This window comes from Podarcis raffonei, chromosome 8 (assembly GCF_027172205.1).
Source record: "Podarcis raffonei isolate rPodRaf1 chromosome 8, rPodRaf1.pri, whole genome shotgun sequence".
NCBI lineage: Eukaryota > Metazoa > Chordata > Lepidosauria > Squamata > Lacertidae > Podarcis > Podarcis raffonei.
The window spans coordinates 87,608,741-87,622,955 of NC_070609.1; the positions used below are offsets into that span (position 1 = coordinate 87,608,741).

The following is a 14,215-nucleotide window of genomic DNA, read 5'->3' on the forward strand; positions in this document are numbered from 1 at the left end:
GGGGAGGGATGAATAGAGAGAGACAAAGCCATGGGGAGGGGGGGAGGAGTCACCCACTTAGAGGAAGGGAATACCCTCCCCAAATTCCCAGTCCCTAGGGTGGCCTTCCTTAATTAATTAACATCCTCTTCTTTCACCCCACTCCAGTGCCTCCCGGGGCTCAAGAGAGAACCCAGGAGTCCTGGCCTGTCCCACCCCGCCCCAGAAACAGCAGCACCAACTGTTTCCTCTTAACCACTAACTACACTCTCCTCCCAGAGAGTGTCAGAAAGTCGTCCTGGGCCCGATCCTGCCTGCACAAGCACCCAGCGCAACGAATGGGAGCCACAAAGGGGCCCGCTCCCCCCCCCAATTCCCATTCATTCATTCCTCCATCTGAACAGCTGCTTGCGCAGGAGACCCTCCTCTTCTCCGCGCCCCGCTCCGGGAAGGATGGGCTCCAGATCCCTAGGTCGCCTCTCCGTCTTCCGCAGGCGGGTTTACTCGGAAGTCAGGCGCTTGGGGCTGAGCGGATAGGTCAGGGATAAGCGGTGGGAAGGGGGGTTCCGCCGGGCACCCCCCCCCCGCCAGTCCCGCCCAACTCCAAGAAGGGCGCAGAGAGAGCAGCCGCCTTCTCCGAGTTGGGCGCCCACGACTCTAAAGGGGCTTCTTCCGGGGGGGGTCCTTCCAAACTCGGCTGATTCTCCCCAGGCAGCATCACCCCCCCGCCCCCCCCATGCACCTCGTGGGTCTCTTCTGCCCGGCCGTCGGAAGATGCGGAGAGTCTTTCGTTCCCCCCCCGGGGGGGTGCACGTGCGTCTTTGTTGCGCCCCCTCCCTCCACCAGGCGAGGTCCGGCTGCAACTTACCGGGAGCGCCCCTCCCCGGGCCCCGATCCCGCGGCAGGGCGTCCTGGCAGGCAGCAGACGACGGCGGCCGCCGCCCGGATCCCCTCCTCGCAGCTGCCGGGGGAGGAGTCCCCGCCCCCGCCGGCCGGCCGGCCTCTCTCTCGGGCGCCCCCTCCCCGCCGCCGCCCAGCCAATCGCCGGCTCATTGGAGGCTCCTCCCGCTGCTGGGGGGCTGGGGGGGGGGTGAGCCCGGCCAGACAATGCTATCGAGCGGAGCCCTGCCCGGGCTGGAGGGGCGCTGGGGGTCCCGGCCTCTGGGGCTCCCTCCAGGGTTGGCAGGGTTTTGCTAGCCTCCGACCTCCAAAAACCTGCTGCCCCTTTTGGAGCAAGAGAAGCCAGGGCAGCCAAGTGGACCGTCGCGTTGGTTAGGGACCCCCAGGGGTCATCTAGTCCACCCCTCCCTGCAATGCGGCTCCAGCAAGGACTTATCTCTCCAGAGTGGTGCATGCTCTAGTTATCTCCCGCTTGGACTACTGCAATGCGCTCTACGTGGGGCCACCTTTGAAGGTGACCCAGAAACTACAACTAATCCAGAATGCAGCAGCTAGACTGGTGACTGGGAGCGGCCGCCGAGACCATATAACACCGGTCTTGAAAGACCTACACTGGCTCCCAGTACGTTTCCGAGCACAATTCAAAGTGTTGGTGCTGATTTTTAAAGCCTTAAACGGCCTTGGCCCAGTATACTTGAAGGAGCGTCTCCACCTCCCTCCTTCTGCCCAGACACTGCCAGTGGGCCTTCTGGCGGTTCCCTCCCTGCGAGAAGCCAAGTTACAGGGAACCAGGCAGAGGGCCTTCTCGGTAGTGGCGCCCGCCCTGTGGAACACCCTCCCATCAGATGTCAAAGAGAAAAATAACTACCAAACTTTTAGAAGACATCTAAAGGCAGCCCTGTTTAGGGAAGCTTTTAATGTTTAATAGGTTATTGTATTTTAGTGTTTTGTTGGAAGCCGCCCAGAGTGGCTGGGGAAACCCAGGCAGATGGGCAGAGTATAAATAAATTATTATTATTATTATTATTATTATTATTATTATTATTATTATTATCTGCTTTGAAAACCCACAACGAAGGAGAGTCCGCCACATGGGGGGTTGGATGACCCTTCCAGACTCTCCGATTCTGTGATTCTGAGAAAGTCCATCCCAATGTTCAACAGAAAGTTTTGCCTAATGTTGAGTCACAATCTCCTTTCTTGCCATTGGAATCCAATGGCCATTTGTCCTTTGAGAGGACTGAGGAGAGGACCCAAACCAATGGATTCAAGTGAGAAGAAAGGAGATTTCCACTAGAGATTAGGAAGAACTTTCTGGCACTAAGAGGCGTTGAACAGTGGAGGAGACTCCCTTCACTGGAGGTTTCTAAACAGACCTTGGATGGTCACCTATCAGGGATTCTTTAGCTGTGATTCCTGCACTGAAGGGGGCTGGAGGACCCTGAGTCACAACTCTACAATTCTGATTGCCTCCTTTGTTACCTGCCCTCCTGTGCCCAGGTGACTGTGGAGGAGCGCAGTTGCTCTATGGATGAACCACGGATTCACAACTTTAATTAAAAGGGGAGCAGGTTAACAAAACATCAGCCAGATCTATGAACCTGGGGGAATTCATGCATCTTAATCTGATGCTGAACACAGACAGTGTAGGGGGGGCTCTATTGAGCTGGTGGGGGAAGAGGAGTTCCACACCTGGGCAGCCGCAAGGAAAATGCTGCTTTTCATAATCACAGCAGGAGCTACAGATGTTGGCAGAGCCTCTGCCACTAATGGACTTAAACATGAAAAACATCCTCTCCTATTGTTCTTTAGTGAACCCTTTTAAAATCACGGCTAGTCTTCCACAGAATGAACTTCAGGAAACTCAAGTTAGAAAAACAAGGTTTCCCAAGGTTATCCACCAATAATAGAGGTGCGTTGACATTAATTCTGCACACTTTTGAAGCTCCTGCATGGTGCCTCTGAGTTGAAATAATTCGCAGTATTCACAATCGTTCATGTATGTGCTGATTGCCCTCTGTATCAGGTATCTAATTGCGAGGAAGTAAAACCCTCCGTTTTATTTTCCTCCACAAAGGGCTGTTTTCTTATTGCCATTAGTTTGGCCTTCTTTTCTACAGTGTCACATTAAACATTCATTAGAACTCAATTTGGGCAAGTCGCATCCAGTATTGTTGCCCAAAATATTAACAAAAGGGCCAACTATTTCCTCTGGGAATAGCTAAATTATTGTGGCTCTTGAAAACGGATCCTAAGCATTCACACACATTCATACACCCACCCACCCACACCAGCTAATTATTGCATAAGTTGGGGCCTTGGTGGCAAAGAAGTGAAACGACTAACAGGAATGTATGAGAGACTGTTAAGTCAGCTATCTTTAGAAATTGTGAATTATTTCTAGAGAGCCAGCTCACACAGGAGACAGCCCTGAGAGGGAAGCTGGTAATATTTCACACACAGCATGTGCCTGGATTAACAACAGGTTTTTGTTTTTTTTGTGGGGAGTGGGGCTAACTCCCACTTGGAACGAGAGCATTATCAGACAGGCTTTGTTTCAGAAAAAGCTATCTGAGGACTGTTTCAGCATCCTGCAAACACATAACTCTTGAAATACCACTTTTTACTCCATCTTTATTGTCCTTTGAAATACAACCAGGGCTGACCCAACTCATTAGGCACTGCAGGAAACTACTTGGGACAGAGATGTGGGGGCTGTGCCCCCCTAGATATTTTCAGACTGCACCTTTCATCATCCCTGGTATGACAGATGGAGGAGGAAAAAACAGGCTGGGGCTATGGGAACCAGGCAACAATTCATCCATCCCTTAATTTGACTAGATCAGCATCCCCAGGATTATTTTTTGGTGGGGGGGGGGGTAAAGCAAGAGGTAGCAAGTTACTCTGAAAAACCCTTCATCCAAGGGTCATCTAGTCCAACTCCCTGCAGTGCAGGAACCACAGCTAAAGAATACTTGGCAGTCACCACCTCATCAGGGCAGGGACTTGCTCTCTTGAACCCTGCAAAGCATCACACACACTGGTGGTGCTATATAATGAATAGCATTTGCCACTGTATATAGCCATTCAACGCGGGTGGCGCTGTGGGTAAAAACTCAGCGCCTAGGACTTGCTGATCGCATGGTTGGCGGTTAGAATCCCCGCGGCGGGGTGCGCTCCCGGCGTTTGGTCCCAGCGCCTGCCAACCTAGCAGTTCGAAAGCACCCCCGGTTGCAAGTAGATAAATAGGGACCGCTTACCAGTGGGAAGGTAAACGGCGTTTCCGTGTGCTGCTCTGGTGCCGGTTCGCCAGAGCAGCTTCGTCACGCTGGCCATGTGACCCGGAAGTGTCTGCGGACAGCGCTGGCTCCCGGCCTCTAGAGTGAGATGAGCGCACAACCCTAGAGTCTGTCAAGACTGGCCCGTACGGGCAGGGGTACCTTTACCTTTTTATAGCCATTCAAAAATTGTGGTACAAGACCAAGGTGAGCTACTGTTTTACTCTGCAAGGCATTCAATATAGGATGAAGAAGCTAGTTCAATTTCTGGATTTATTTTTTTCTGGAGCCTTGCAGGGACGACAACCTCTGTGCTTAATTATTTTGCTACACATTTTGTTCAGCACTTAATAACCTTAAGGCTAATGGCATCTTCATTCTGTAGGAGCCCCTGGTTGAAGTCCTAAGTGCAGGGACTGCAAGAATCAATTGCATTAATCAAATTGATACGCACCACGCTGGGGAAAAACTGAAGTTAAAAAGCTCCAGGTTATTACTCAAAAGGGGACTGAAGGGTTACAGAGAGGCAAATCCAGTTTCCGGCTTTCCCTGATGTAGCTGTCCAAGGTACTGCAGTCTACAGTACCTGTAAAGAGGGAAACCTGTTGAGTTTGCTAGTGTAGCGCAGAGACAGACAGAGCTCTCTGTCTCTGGGCTCTAGCATCAACTACGTCTGATTAAAAAAGCATTTGGAGTGAGCTGGCCATCTGTTCATCTTAATGTTGGTTCTTCTGTCTCAGAAGAATGACCACGAAAGTCCAGTTGCAAAGTTGCATCTATGTCAACTTTTATTTATACTGAACAGCTTTTAAAAATACAGAATAAAATAGCATTTATCTACTATTATTCACAACATCTGGTCCAAATATTACATATTTCTTAAATATTTCAACGTTTAATAAAGCAATGTTAGAAAAAAATATCCCAACAAAACACAACAAAATTCATAAAAATCTCAATAAAAGAATTACACATCTCAGAGGAAAAACCCAACTTGGTTTGTAACATGAGATTGTGCAGTCAAAAGTCATTCACAAAAAAAAAACCTCATGGGAAAAAGAATATTATTATTTATCCCCACTGTCTAAAAAACAGTCAAAAGAGTTTGTTACATCAAAAGTTGTTATTATGAACAGACCAAAGAGGAGAAAAAGAAGATGCACTAGAGTTTGGATTGACAGCAAGATGGTTCACTTGGAAAGATGTCAGGCAATACACAAGGGAATTCTCTGCTATCAAATATGTACTGATGACTAATCACAGCCACAAGCAAATTATAACCAAACAGGAATGTTTTTGATGCCACTCAAGGTGAATTCTCAATACTTAAAGCAGCCCAGCACTATAACGGTTATAGAGACTAATGGGCAGAAGCTAAATACTGGTGAGCACGTGGCCGCCTCACAGCACAGATGGGAAAGGATCTACCGCTACAAAATGGGAAGCCCCAGCAGTCTGCTCTCTTCCGTCCAGGCAGGTTAAGAAACTGTTTGAGTGAGAAACTCTAGATATGCACCATGCACCATGCAAAAGAAAACAATACAAAATACAAATGGTGAGTGTATCTTGCTCCCAACGCCGCCGCCTTCTGGTGGTGAATGGTTGGTTATTTTTTGGTTCAAGAAGGCCACTGGAGAAGAAAGGAGGGGGAAAGGCCATTTTGTGCTGGTCTGTCATGCATATTGAGATATGAGTTGCGTCGTCACTTTGGAATGCAGGCACACGTCCGATGGCACAGGGCTGCTTCTCCACTTTATGGTGCAAAGAGAAAGGAGGCTGCTTCTGGGCACTGAGCAAAGGGGAAAGTGGGATGGGAGTCAGTTTTGAGGCTCTGCCCCTTGCATCTAACAAAAGGGAAGGGAACAGGGGTCAAGAACCAGATGGCCCGTTTTCAATTTGGGCCTATCAAAACCCCAAGAGTGTACAAGCAGCCTTATCATATGCCTTCCCACAAACACCTTCACTAGGCTGGGATATTCTTCTTTCTGGGAGGCAAAAGCAGCCACATAGAGAGGAAGGGCCTTCAGCAGCTGCATCCTTGGAGCACCTTGATATATGTGGAAAACATACTTCAGCTAGTGAAGTAGGCTCAGGCTAGCCAATGGCTTTAAACCATCAGCTCCTGAACCATTAGGCTCTCCCCAACTCCTCCCATCGACTCCGACAGGAATCGATTAGGAACCCTACCTGCAGAGTTCGTGGCTGGGATTGGGCTGAAAGCAAGGAGGCACCGAGGTGAAAAACAGAGAGGGTGAGTGGCTCTAAGGATGGTCCTTCTCCTTAACCATAACATGGGAAGAAGCCTGAAGTTACGCATGCCATCAGAATTTGGCACTTCATAGATGATAGAAGGCTAGAGCCTAACTGTGCCATCAGTGAGAGGTTGACATGTTTTGGTCTGATTGCTTCATCTTTGCATCTGATTAGCATCTCTTTCTAATTCTCAACCAGAGCCAGCCAGAGACATTTTGGTGTTTGAGGCAGAAAATCCAAAAGGCGTTCTCACCTCCTGACTCCAAACATATACAAAATAATTAACGCAGCAAGGTTCCCCTTCACAAGCCTCATGGAAATGAACAGCAGCCGTGCGAGAGCACAGTTAACCCCTGCTTGCTTCAAGGAAGTAGGAGAATGTCCCTGTGGATTGTTCCCCTGGGGGCCAGGCTATGGATGCCTCCCACAGTGTCACCCGCTGAACAGGAGTCTGAATCAAAAGCTACGCTGTCAGGTGGCCACGCATCTTGTTCTCACAGTTGGACCTGCTCTGGGCTCAACATGTTCCATTGCTAGTACACAAGCAATGCTGGTAGCAGTACCAATGTTTTCAAGAGAGAGGTGATCAGTAACTTCTCTCTGTTTCTACTTAAAGGACATAAGCATGGGTAAATAAAGTATAAACAATCGCTAGCAATTCGTCAATGAAGAAATTCTATCACATGACATTGTCATGACAATCATATCACTCCCGCCCAGGAAACCTGTGACAATTATTATCCTGGGTGGAAATGTTCCTCGTTGGGCGTGGTTTTTTTAAGTCTATGGAAATAGAATACTGCAATATTCATGTACAAAGTTGCCATATTGAAAGTTAGTATTAAAGGATGTTAAGACAAATCGACTGTGTAAATTTAAAAACTCCTTCCCTGATGCATCTTATTCTGATTAATACTTTTTTTCAATCACAGATAAAATTAACCATTAAATATAAATTCAAGAGGCATAATTTTATAAGACACATTCATAAATCTTAGCCAGAGTACTTAATTTAAAAAAAATTAACATAGGTTTTTATTTTAAATACAAAAGCTCAGAAATTGTTTTGCTTTCAATATACGTTTATAGATCTTTGACATGACAGTGATGGTTTAGTCATGAATATTGATTTCTTTTAACTGAAATTTGTCAGTGATTTCCCCCAACCTCTCTCATAAGGTGATCTGTCTGGGCAGCATTGTTTAATAGCAGAAAGACAGGAGGCTACAATAAGCACACAATTCAAAGCATCACAACCTTGTTCTGACTTCCTTCCAGCTAGGATACATGTAAGGAGCTAACCGTTCTTTGCTCTCACACAATACTGGGATCTACTCGAAACAGAGCACATATACTGTTGAAGCCCAATGTCTGGTAGCTGAAATTCATACACCACTTTGAAAAGTTAACAAGAGGTACATCAAATATACCTTCCCTTAATTGAAATTTACAGGCCTTGGAGGTTATCCAGAAAAATGAGTTTTCTGAATTCTCTCTTATGAATACAGTCCTAAGCCATTTTGATCCCAGAGTTGGACAAGGCACAGATTATGGTTCTTTCCACTAATTAACACAGGGTGCCATCTGCCAGAAATTCATGTGTCCAACATCACTGAAATTAATGGGAGCTGTGAAAGAACACTGCTGTGCTCTTTTGCTTTAATGGTGCTTGACTCCCATCTCCTGCTCTTAATGATACCCAAGACCTGCTATCTCAACTACACTTTCCTATCTTGGACTCTCAAAATTCTCTCCAAAGTTAAAAGCATGCTTTCTTCTCAGGACAACAAAGTATTCTTGCCACAACTGCAAAAGCACCTGACCTTCTGGATGCTCTGCATCCAGGCTGTCAAAAATCCTTTCTAAAAGCAGCAGCAATCGCAATGCCCTCTTGTGGTTGCTTCTGCAAGAGAAAACCCCCAACGGCCTTCGCTTTAACCACTTTGCCTTTCAAAGTGAACCTGCCTCGTCTCTCTCAGAATATATATATATATATATGGGGGCAGAGTAAAGCGGACTGCACTTGTAAACACTGCAAGACTCTGGAAACATTTCATTCCATAGCTCTATATCCCAGGAGGGCAGTAGAACTCCATTTTAAAAACTCACGTCATTTGCACCTCAGAAGTGAGACAAGAAGGATGGATCACTTTAACACCTCTTTTCCCTCTGTGTGATATATGGACTAGCTCTTAGCTGCATGTGTCAAGCAGCTACTGAAGAAGTTGGGTGCTTAACTTGCTGCAGTTGTTAGCAGAATATGAAAGCTACTCTAGATAGCTGTAGCCACACAGCTGGTGGCAGGGCACATGTAACAGCCCATCTTTCTTATTTACTGCGCTGGGCCCAATCTATTGGAGATCTACTCCTTTACTGAAGCAAAAGGGGAAGTTGTGGAAGAGTGTTATTACAGTAGTGCATCACATTCAGTGACATCTTCAGTTCTGCTATAAACAAACAACTGGCACCTTAGCAAACAAAAATGACCCAAACAAGGATATACTAAATTCTGACAATGTTATGAATACACAACATTTGCCTCTCTAATGCAGCCTTCGACAACCTGGTGTCCTCTAGATTTTGGACTACAATTCCCATATGGCCAGGCTGGCTGGGGCGGAAGAGGATTGTAGCACAAAATATCTGGATGGCGCCAAGTTGGCGAAGGCTGTTCTAATGTGTGCGGAAAATCTTGGCTTTGGCATTTTGCATTATTATAAGCCACCTATAAGGGGGGCGGTTCCTTTCCACCCACCTTTTCTTTGGTTGCTCATAAAATAAAGGTGAAAAGCAAACATGCTGCCCCTGTGCTTTTACTCAGAAGTAAGTCCCACTGCGCCCAATGGAGCTTAATCCTAGGTGAGTATGCACAGGATTGTGGCCTTAGTTTCTGAAGCTCATGCAACGGCCCCGATTTAACCTTTTTAAAAAATTTAAAAGCAGCTACTTTTTGGGCTGGTTTTCATGATACCTGGTTTGAATCCAAGACAGCAAACTGCTGCAAGGTCTCTGAGGAAAGATCAGAGAGGGGAAATAACCCTGATGTGAAAAGCTATACAATGAAAATGTCACTGAAATGGTGGGAAACGCCCACCACCTGCTGGTTGCCTTCCCTTCCCCACCATTCAATACTGATACATCAAAGCTCCTTACACCTTTCCCAAACCATAATAGCCTCAGTAATCGGCAAGAGTGGCTTTATGCCTCTCATGCTCAAGAAACTGACGACAAATGTACAGCACCTGCTTTGGGAACTAAAACAGAAAAGAGAGATACAAAACAGGAGCACCTTAGATCACACCAACTTTGAGAGTACAGGCTTTGAGAGAAGACTTACCCTAATGCCTCTCTAACAAATCTTTCCACAGCTTCAAAAATGCCTTTTTTGAATCGGGGGGTAGGGGGACAATAAGAAAGGAACAAAATGCTGATGTCTAAAAACTAATCTGCAACAGTAAGAACATTACACAGGAATATTTTTTTTACAATTATAAATGCATGATGAGCATTAACAGCTATGTAATGTCAGAGCCAAGACTAGTAGAAGAAAAAAATCAAGAATGGCACCCACAGTGCGCCCCCGATACCCGTTAAACCACCCAGTGGACAGTGATGCACACACGGTCTCTCTTGTTTTAAAAGCAGGTCCCATGTTAAGTTCAGAAAGGGAGGAAAACACAAAGGCAACATTAACTGAAGGATGTTTCTGGGACAGGCAGAACTGCATGAAGCAGGTCAGTACGAATCCAGAGACAACCAGATAGTTCCGTTCTCCATTGAGCAGTAGTGAATTTGGCTGCTTAATAAATATCACTTTTAAAAGACTGGCCTGCAGGGATGCAAGACAGTGAGCTTGTCGGGTTGCAATCTGTCAGGTTCAGGGATGTGCAATTTGACGACAGCCAGAGGCAAAGCCCCAGTCAACCCTGTCCACAAAAGGTGCTCAGTTAGGACTCGTTAAGCACCCCAGAGCCATGTCACTTTCTTAGGAACAGAAACTTGTGCAAAGGCACCACTTGTCGGTACATCCAATACACAATACTGGGAAGCTTTGAAAGCACTGTCGAGTATGGAACACTTTGGTATAATTTGCCAGAATAATGCCAACAAATGACTGGGGGCTTATGAGAGTTAAATAAAAAAATGGAATGTATCAGCTATAAAATGGGAAAGACACAGCCTGCTTAAGCGCTGTGTTTACAATATTTACCAATTTTGGATCTGGATTAAACAGTTGCCCCGCCAAAATCAGCAAAAGCAATTCTAACAGTACTTCTTAAAAACAAAACAAAAAGCACAATGTAATTATAGAGAGACGTTATAGATAGCTATCACTGTCCACAATAGGAAAGCTATATTTTATAATCTGTTTCGGCTCTGGTTCCAGAATTCAAAATGCAGAAATACAAAAAACATAAAACAAAACAAGGTCAGCAAGGAACTGCAGAGGTGTCTGTCACTGCAGCTGGTCGACAGGGGCTGCAGCAGCAGGGGCTATACAGTGGCCTCCGAGTCCTCCTCCTCTGTGCTCTGGCAGCCACTGTTTTGCCTGAAGCCTTTCCATGTGTAGCCCATGAAGGTGGGGCTGATGGGTAAAAAGCGGAAGCATTTGTACTTCCTCACAAATTCCATGCCAAAAGGCAAGTCATAAGTTTCCATGCCATCAATGGATTTGCTCCCTTTGCACACTCCTTTCTTCCATTTCTGGATTCCTCTTTCTTCGGGGCTTCCTGGGTATCAAAAGGATAGGGAGAGAGCTGCATCAAGAGCTGAACATTAGAGACATAAGCCCCTCTCTAATAACACTAGGATTCGTGGACACCCAATGAAGCTGAATGATGCAAGAGTCAGGACAGAGCAAAGAAAGTCCTCCTTCATGCAACACAGAGTTAAACCATGGAACTTGTTCCCGCAGGTAAAGGACCCCTGGATGGTTAAGTCCAGTCAAAGGCAACTATGGGGTTGCAGTGCTCATCTTGCTTTAAGGCCTAGGGAGCTGGAGTTTGTCCACAGACAGCTTTCCGGGTCATGTGGCCAGCAGGACTAAACCGCTTCCGGCGCAATGGGACACCGGATGGAGGCCAGAGTGCATGGAAATGCCATTTACCTTCCCATCGCAGTGGTAACTATTTATCTACTTGCACTGGTGTGCTTTCAAACTGCTAGGTTAGCAGAAGCTGGGACAGAGCAACAGGAGCTCACTACCGTTGTGCAGATTTGAACCATGGACCTTCCGATCGGCAAGCCCAAGAGGCTCAGGGGTTTAGACCATAGAGCCACCTGCGTCTCTCCTGCAGGAGACAGAAATGGCCACCAACCTAGATGGCTTTAAAAGATTAGACAAATTGATGGAGGAGAGGGTCATCGGTGACTGCTAGCCATGATGGCTGTGCTCTGCCTCTCCAGTTGGAGGCAAAGGAGAGAAGGGTGCTTCTGTGCTCAGATCCTGCTTGTGGGCTCCCCATGCAGTGGTGTCCAAACTTTTTTCAAAGAGGGCCAGATTTGATGAAGTGAAGGACCGTGAGGGCCGACCTAAGGGCCAACCAAAGTTGTTGAACTTTTCTTAGGATTGAAATTGTTGAGGTTTTTTTAGGATTTTATGCCAGGAAATAAACTGCCACAGGGGCCGGATCAAACCAATTAGGCTCTTGAAATGGACTCTGGACATGCCTGCATTAGGGCATCATCTGGTTGGCCACTGTGCGAACAGGATGCTGGCCTAGAGGGGCCATTGGCCTGTTCCAGCAGGCTCTTATGATGTGCTTCTAAGCCCCTTTCACAGGAAAGCGGGCCCCACTCCCTCAGCCTGAGCACTGAGTGGGATACCTGGAAAGTGATACTTGTGCAATTGTGCACAGGGGCTCCAGCTGCCTCAGGGCAGTAGAAGGGGACCTACAAACCCATCAGCCACACAGAAATGAATGAGGATTCCCTAAGAGCACACAATCTGCACTGTTGGATTGTGCTCTGTGTCAACCTGTAGCTGTGCTGCGTATTTTCAGCCTCAAGCGTCACAGTGTCTTTAACAGGAAGGCAGGGGAGGGAAACAGTGGGGAAAGGCAGCCTCTTGCACTACTCACCTGGAATGGTGTTGTCTAAAATAAATGCTACACAACCCCCAACGAACATGGCTGTAGTGAGAAGAACATTTAACACTTGATCAATGCTGGCTATTCCTGCAAGAATAAAAGGGGAGGGAGAGACTTAGAGCAAAATCTGAAGAGCTGCCATATTCATACACACATTTTCAGGAGCCAAAGTCACACTGTCCACACAGCACAAACACCTGGTGATGCGGATTGCTTAGCAATGCTCATATATTCATCATCATCATCATCATCATACCAGGGACTCAAGGAAACTTGCACAAATTAAAATGACTCAGATAAAATAAAAAAAGCTAAAAACATATAAAAGACAATCTTAAGTAATTAAGCAATAATAGAACTAAAAATATATATTGCTATTCCATCCACCCCATCCCTCACATGGACACAATGGACAGCACTACTCAAAAGTCAGTTGGGAGGCAATTTCCCCTCCTACTAGGAAAGGGCTATAGTTCATTGGTAGAGCACAGGCCTTGGATGCAGACAGTTCTAGGTCCAGAATCAGGTAGCAAGTAGCAGTAGGGTCTCTGCCTGACATCTTGGAAAACTGCTGCCAGTTAAGAGTAGGCGGTACTGGGCTGGATGGACCAATAGCCTGACTCAGTGTAAGTTGGGTTCATGGAACCATGAAACTGCAAGGGACCTCAAAAAGAAATTTAGTCCCACCTAAGGTAAAGGTAAAGGGACCCCTGACTGTTAGGTCCAGTTGTGGCCGACTCTGGGGTTGCGGTGCTCGTCTCGCTTTACTGGCCGAGGGAGCTAGCGTACAGCTTCCGGGTCATGTGGCCAGCATGACTAAGCCACTTCTGGCGCACCAGAGCAGCGCACGGAAACGCTGTTTACCTTCCTGCTGGAGCGGTACCTATTTATCTACTTGCACTTTGATGTGCTTTCAAACTGCTAGGTTGGCAGGAGCAGGGACCGAGCAACGGGAGCTCACCCCGTCGCGAGGATTCGAACCGCCGACCTTCTGATCAGCAAGACCTAGGCTCAGTGGTTTAGACCACAGCGCCACCCACGTCCCTAGTCCCACCTACTGCAGTAAATTTACTACTACAGCCTCTGCTTGAAAACCTCTAACGGAGAGATCACCACCTCTTACACTGTCAAAGAAGCATGTATCGTCATTAGTTCTTCCAAGTCTAAATAATCTTTGATTTGAACCTGTTGTTTCAATCCTTTGGAACAAGAGAAAAAGAATTTGCTCCTTTTCCTATATGATAGTCTCTTCTCCTGGCTAAACATACCCAACAGACTCCCAGCTCTTAACTTGTTCTTCAACTGTTTAGCCCTTGCCATCAGTGGTGGCCCCCAGTTTATGGAACACCCTCCCTAGTGAGGTGCTTCTGCTTCCACTATTAACTTTCAGGAAGAATTTGAAAACATTCCTGTTTACCCAGGCATTTCATGGCTGAGGGATACTGTTCCTGGCATCCCTGACATCACTGGATGGAATAATGTTAAGCGTAACCGCTTTCAGGTGTTATTAACTGTCATTGTTTTTATAATGTTTAAACTGCTCTAGAATGCCCCCACCCCCATTGTGGATCTGGGCTCCTTCAGAAGGAAGGGTGGGATATAAATTCAACAAATAATAATAAGCAGAAAAAAGCACTGTGCATCCATCAACAGTATGTTCCCCATTAAACTGCGGAAAGATCTATTTTGTAAAAGGGCCTAAAATGCAGATGGGTC

At 46.7% G+C, this 14,215-nt stretch overlaps 2 protein-coding genes across 9 annotated transcripts in view; both read right to left on the reverse strand.

The window, feature by feature from the left end:
- RASSF2 (Ras association domain family member 2) overlaps positions 1 to 972 on the reverse strand; it is a 44,613-nt gene extending 43,641 nt beyond the window's left edge. The window contains exon 1 of the mRNA XM_053401350.1: positions 848 to 972. The gene's annotated coding sequence lies outside the window, so the exon portion shown is untranslated. The remainder of the gene's footprint in view (positions 1 to 847) is intronic.
- Positions 973 to 4,914: 3,942 nt separating this feature from the next.
- The window catches only part of SLC23A2 (solute carrier family 23 member 2), an 84,632-nt gene continuing 75,331 nt past the window's right edge, over positions 4,915 to 14,215 (reverse strand). For 7 of the 8 annotated variants that reach the window (XM_053401346.1, XM_053401347.1, XM_053401348.1 and 4 more), the window contains 2 exons: positions 12,491 to 12,586; positions 4,915 to 11,140 (listed from right to left, as the gene is read on the reverse strand). In XM_053401346.1, coding sequence (XP_053257321.1) covers positions 10,905 to 11,140; positions 12,491 to 12,586 — 332 coding nt within the window. In that variant the 3' untranslated portion in view covers positions 4,915 to 10,904. The remainder of the gene's footprint in view (positions 11,141 to 12,490; positions 12,587 to 14,215) is intronic. The other variant, XR_008331952.1, reaches the window with a different exon arrangement.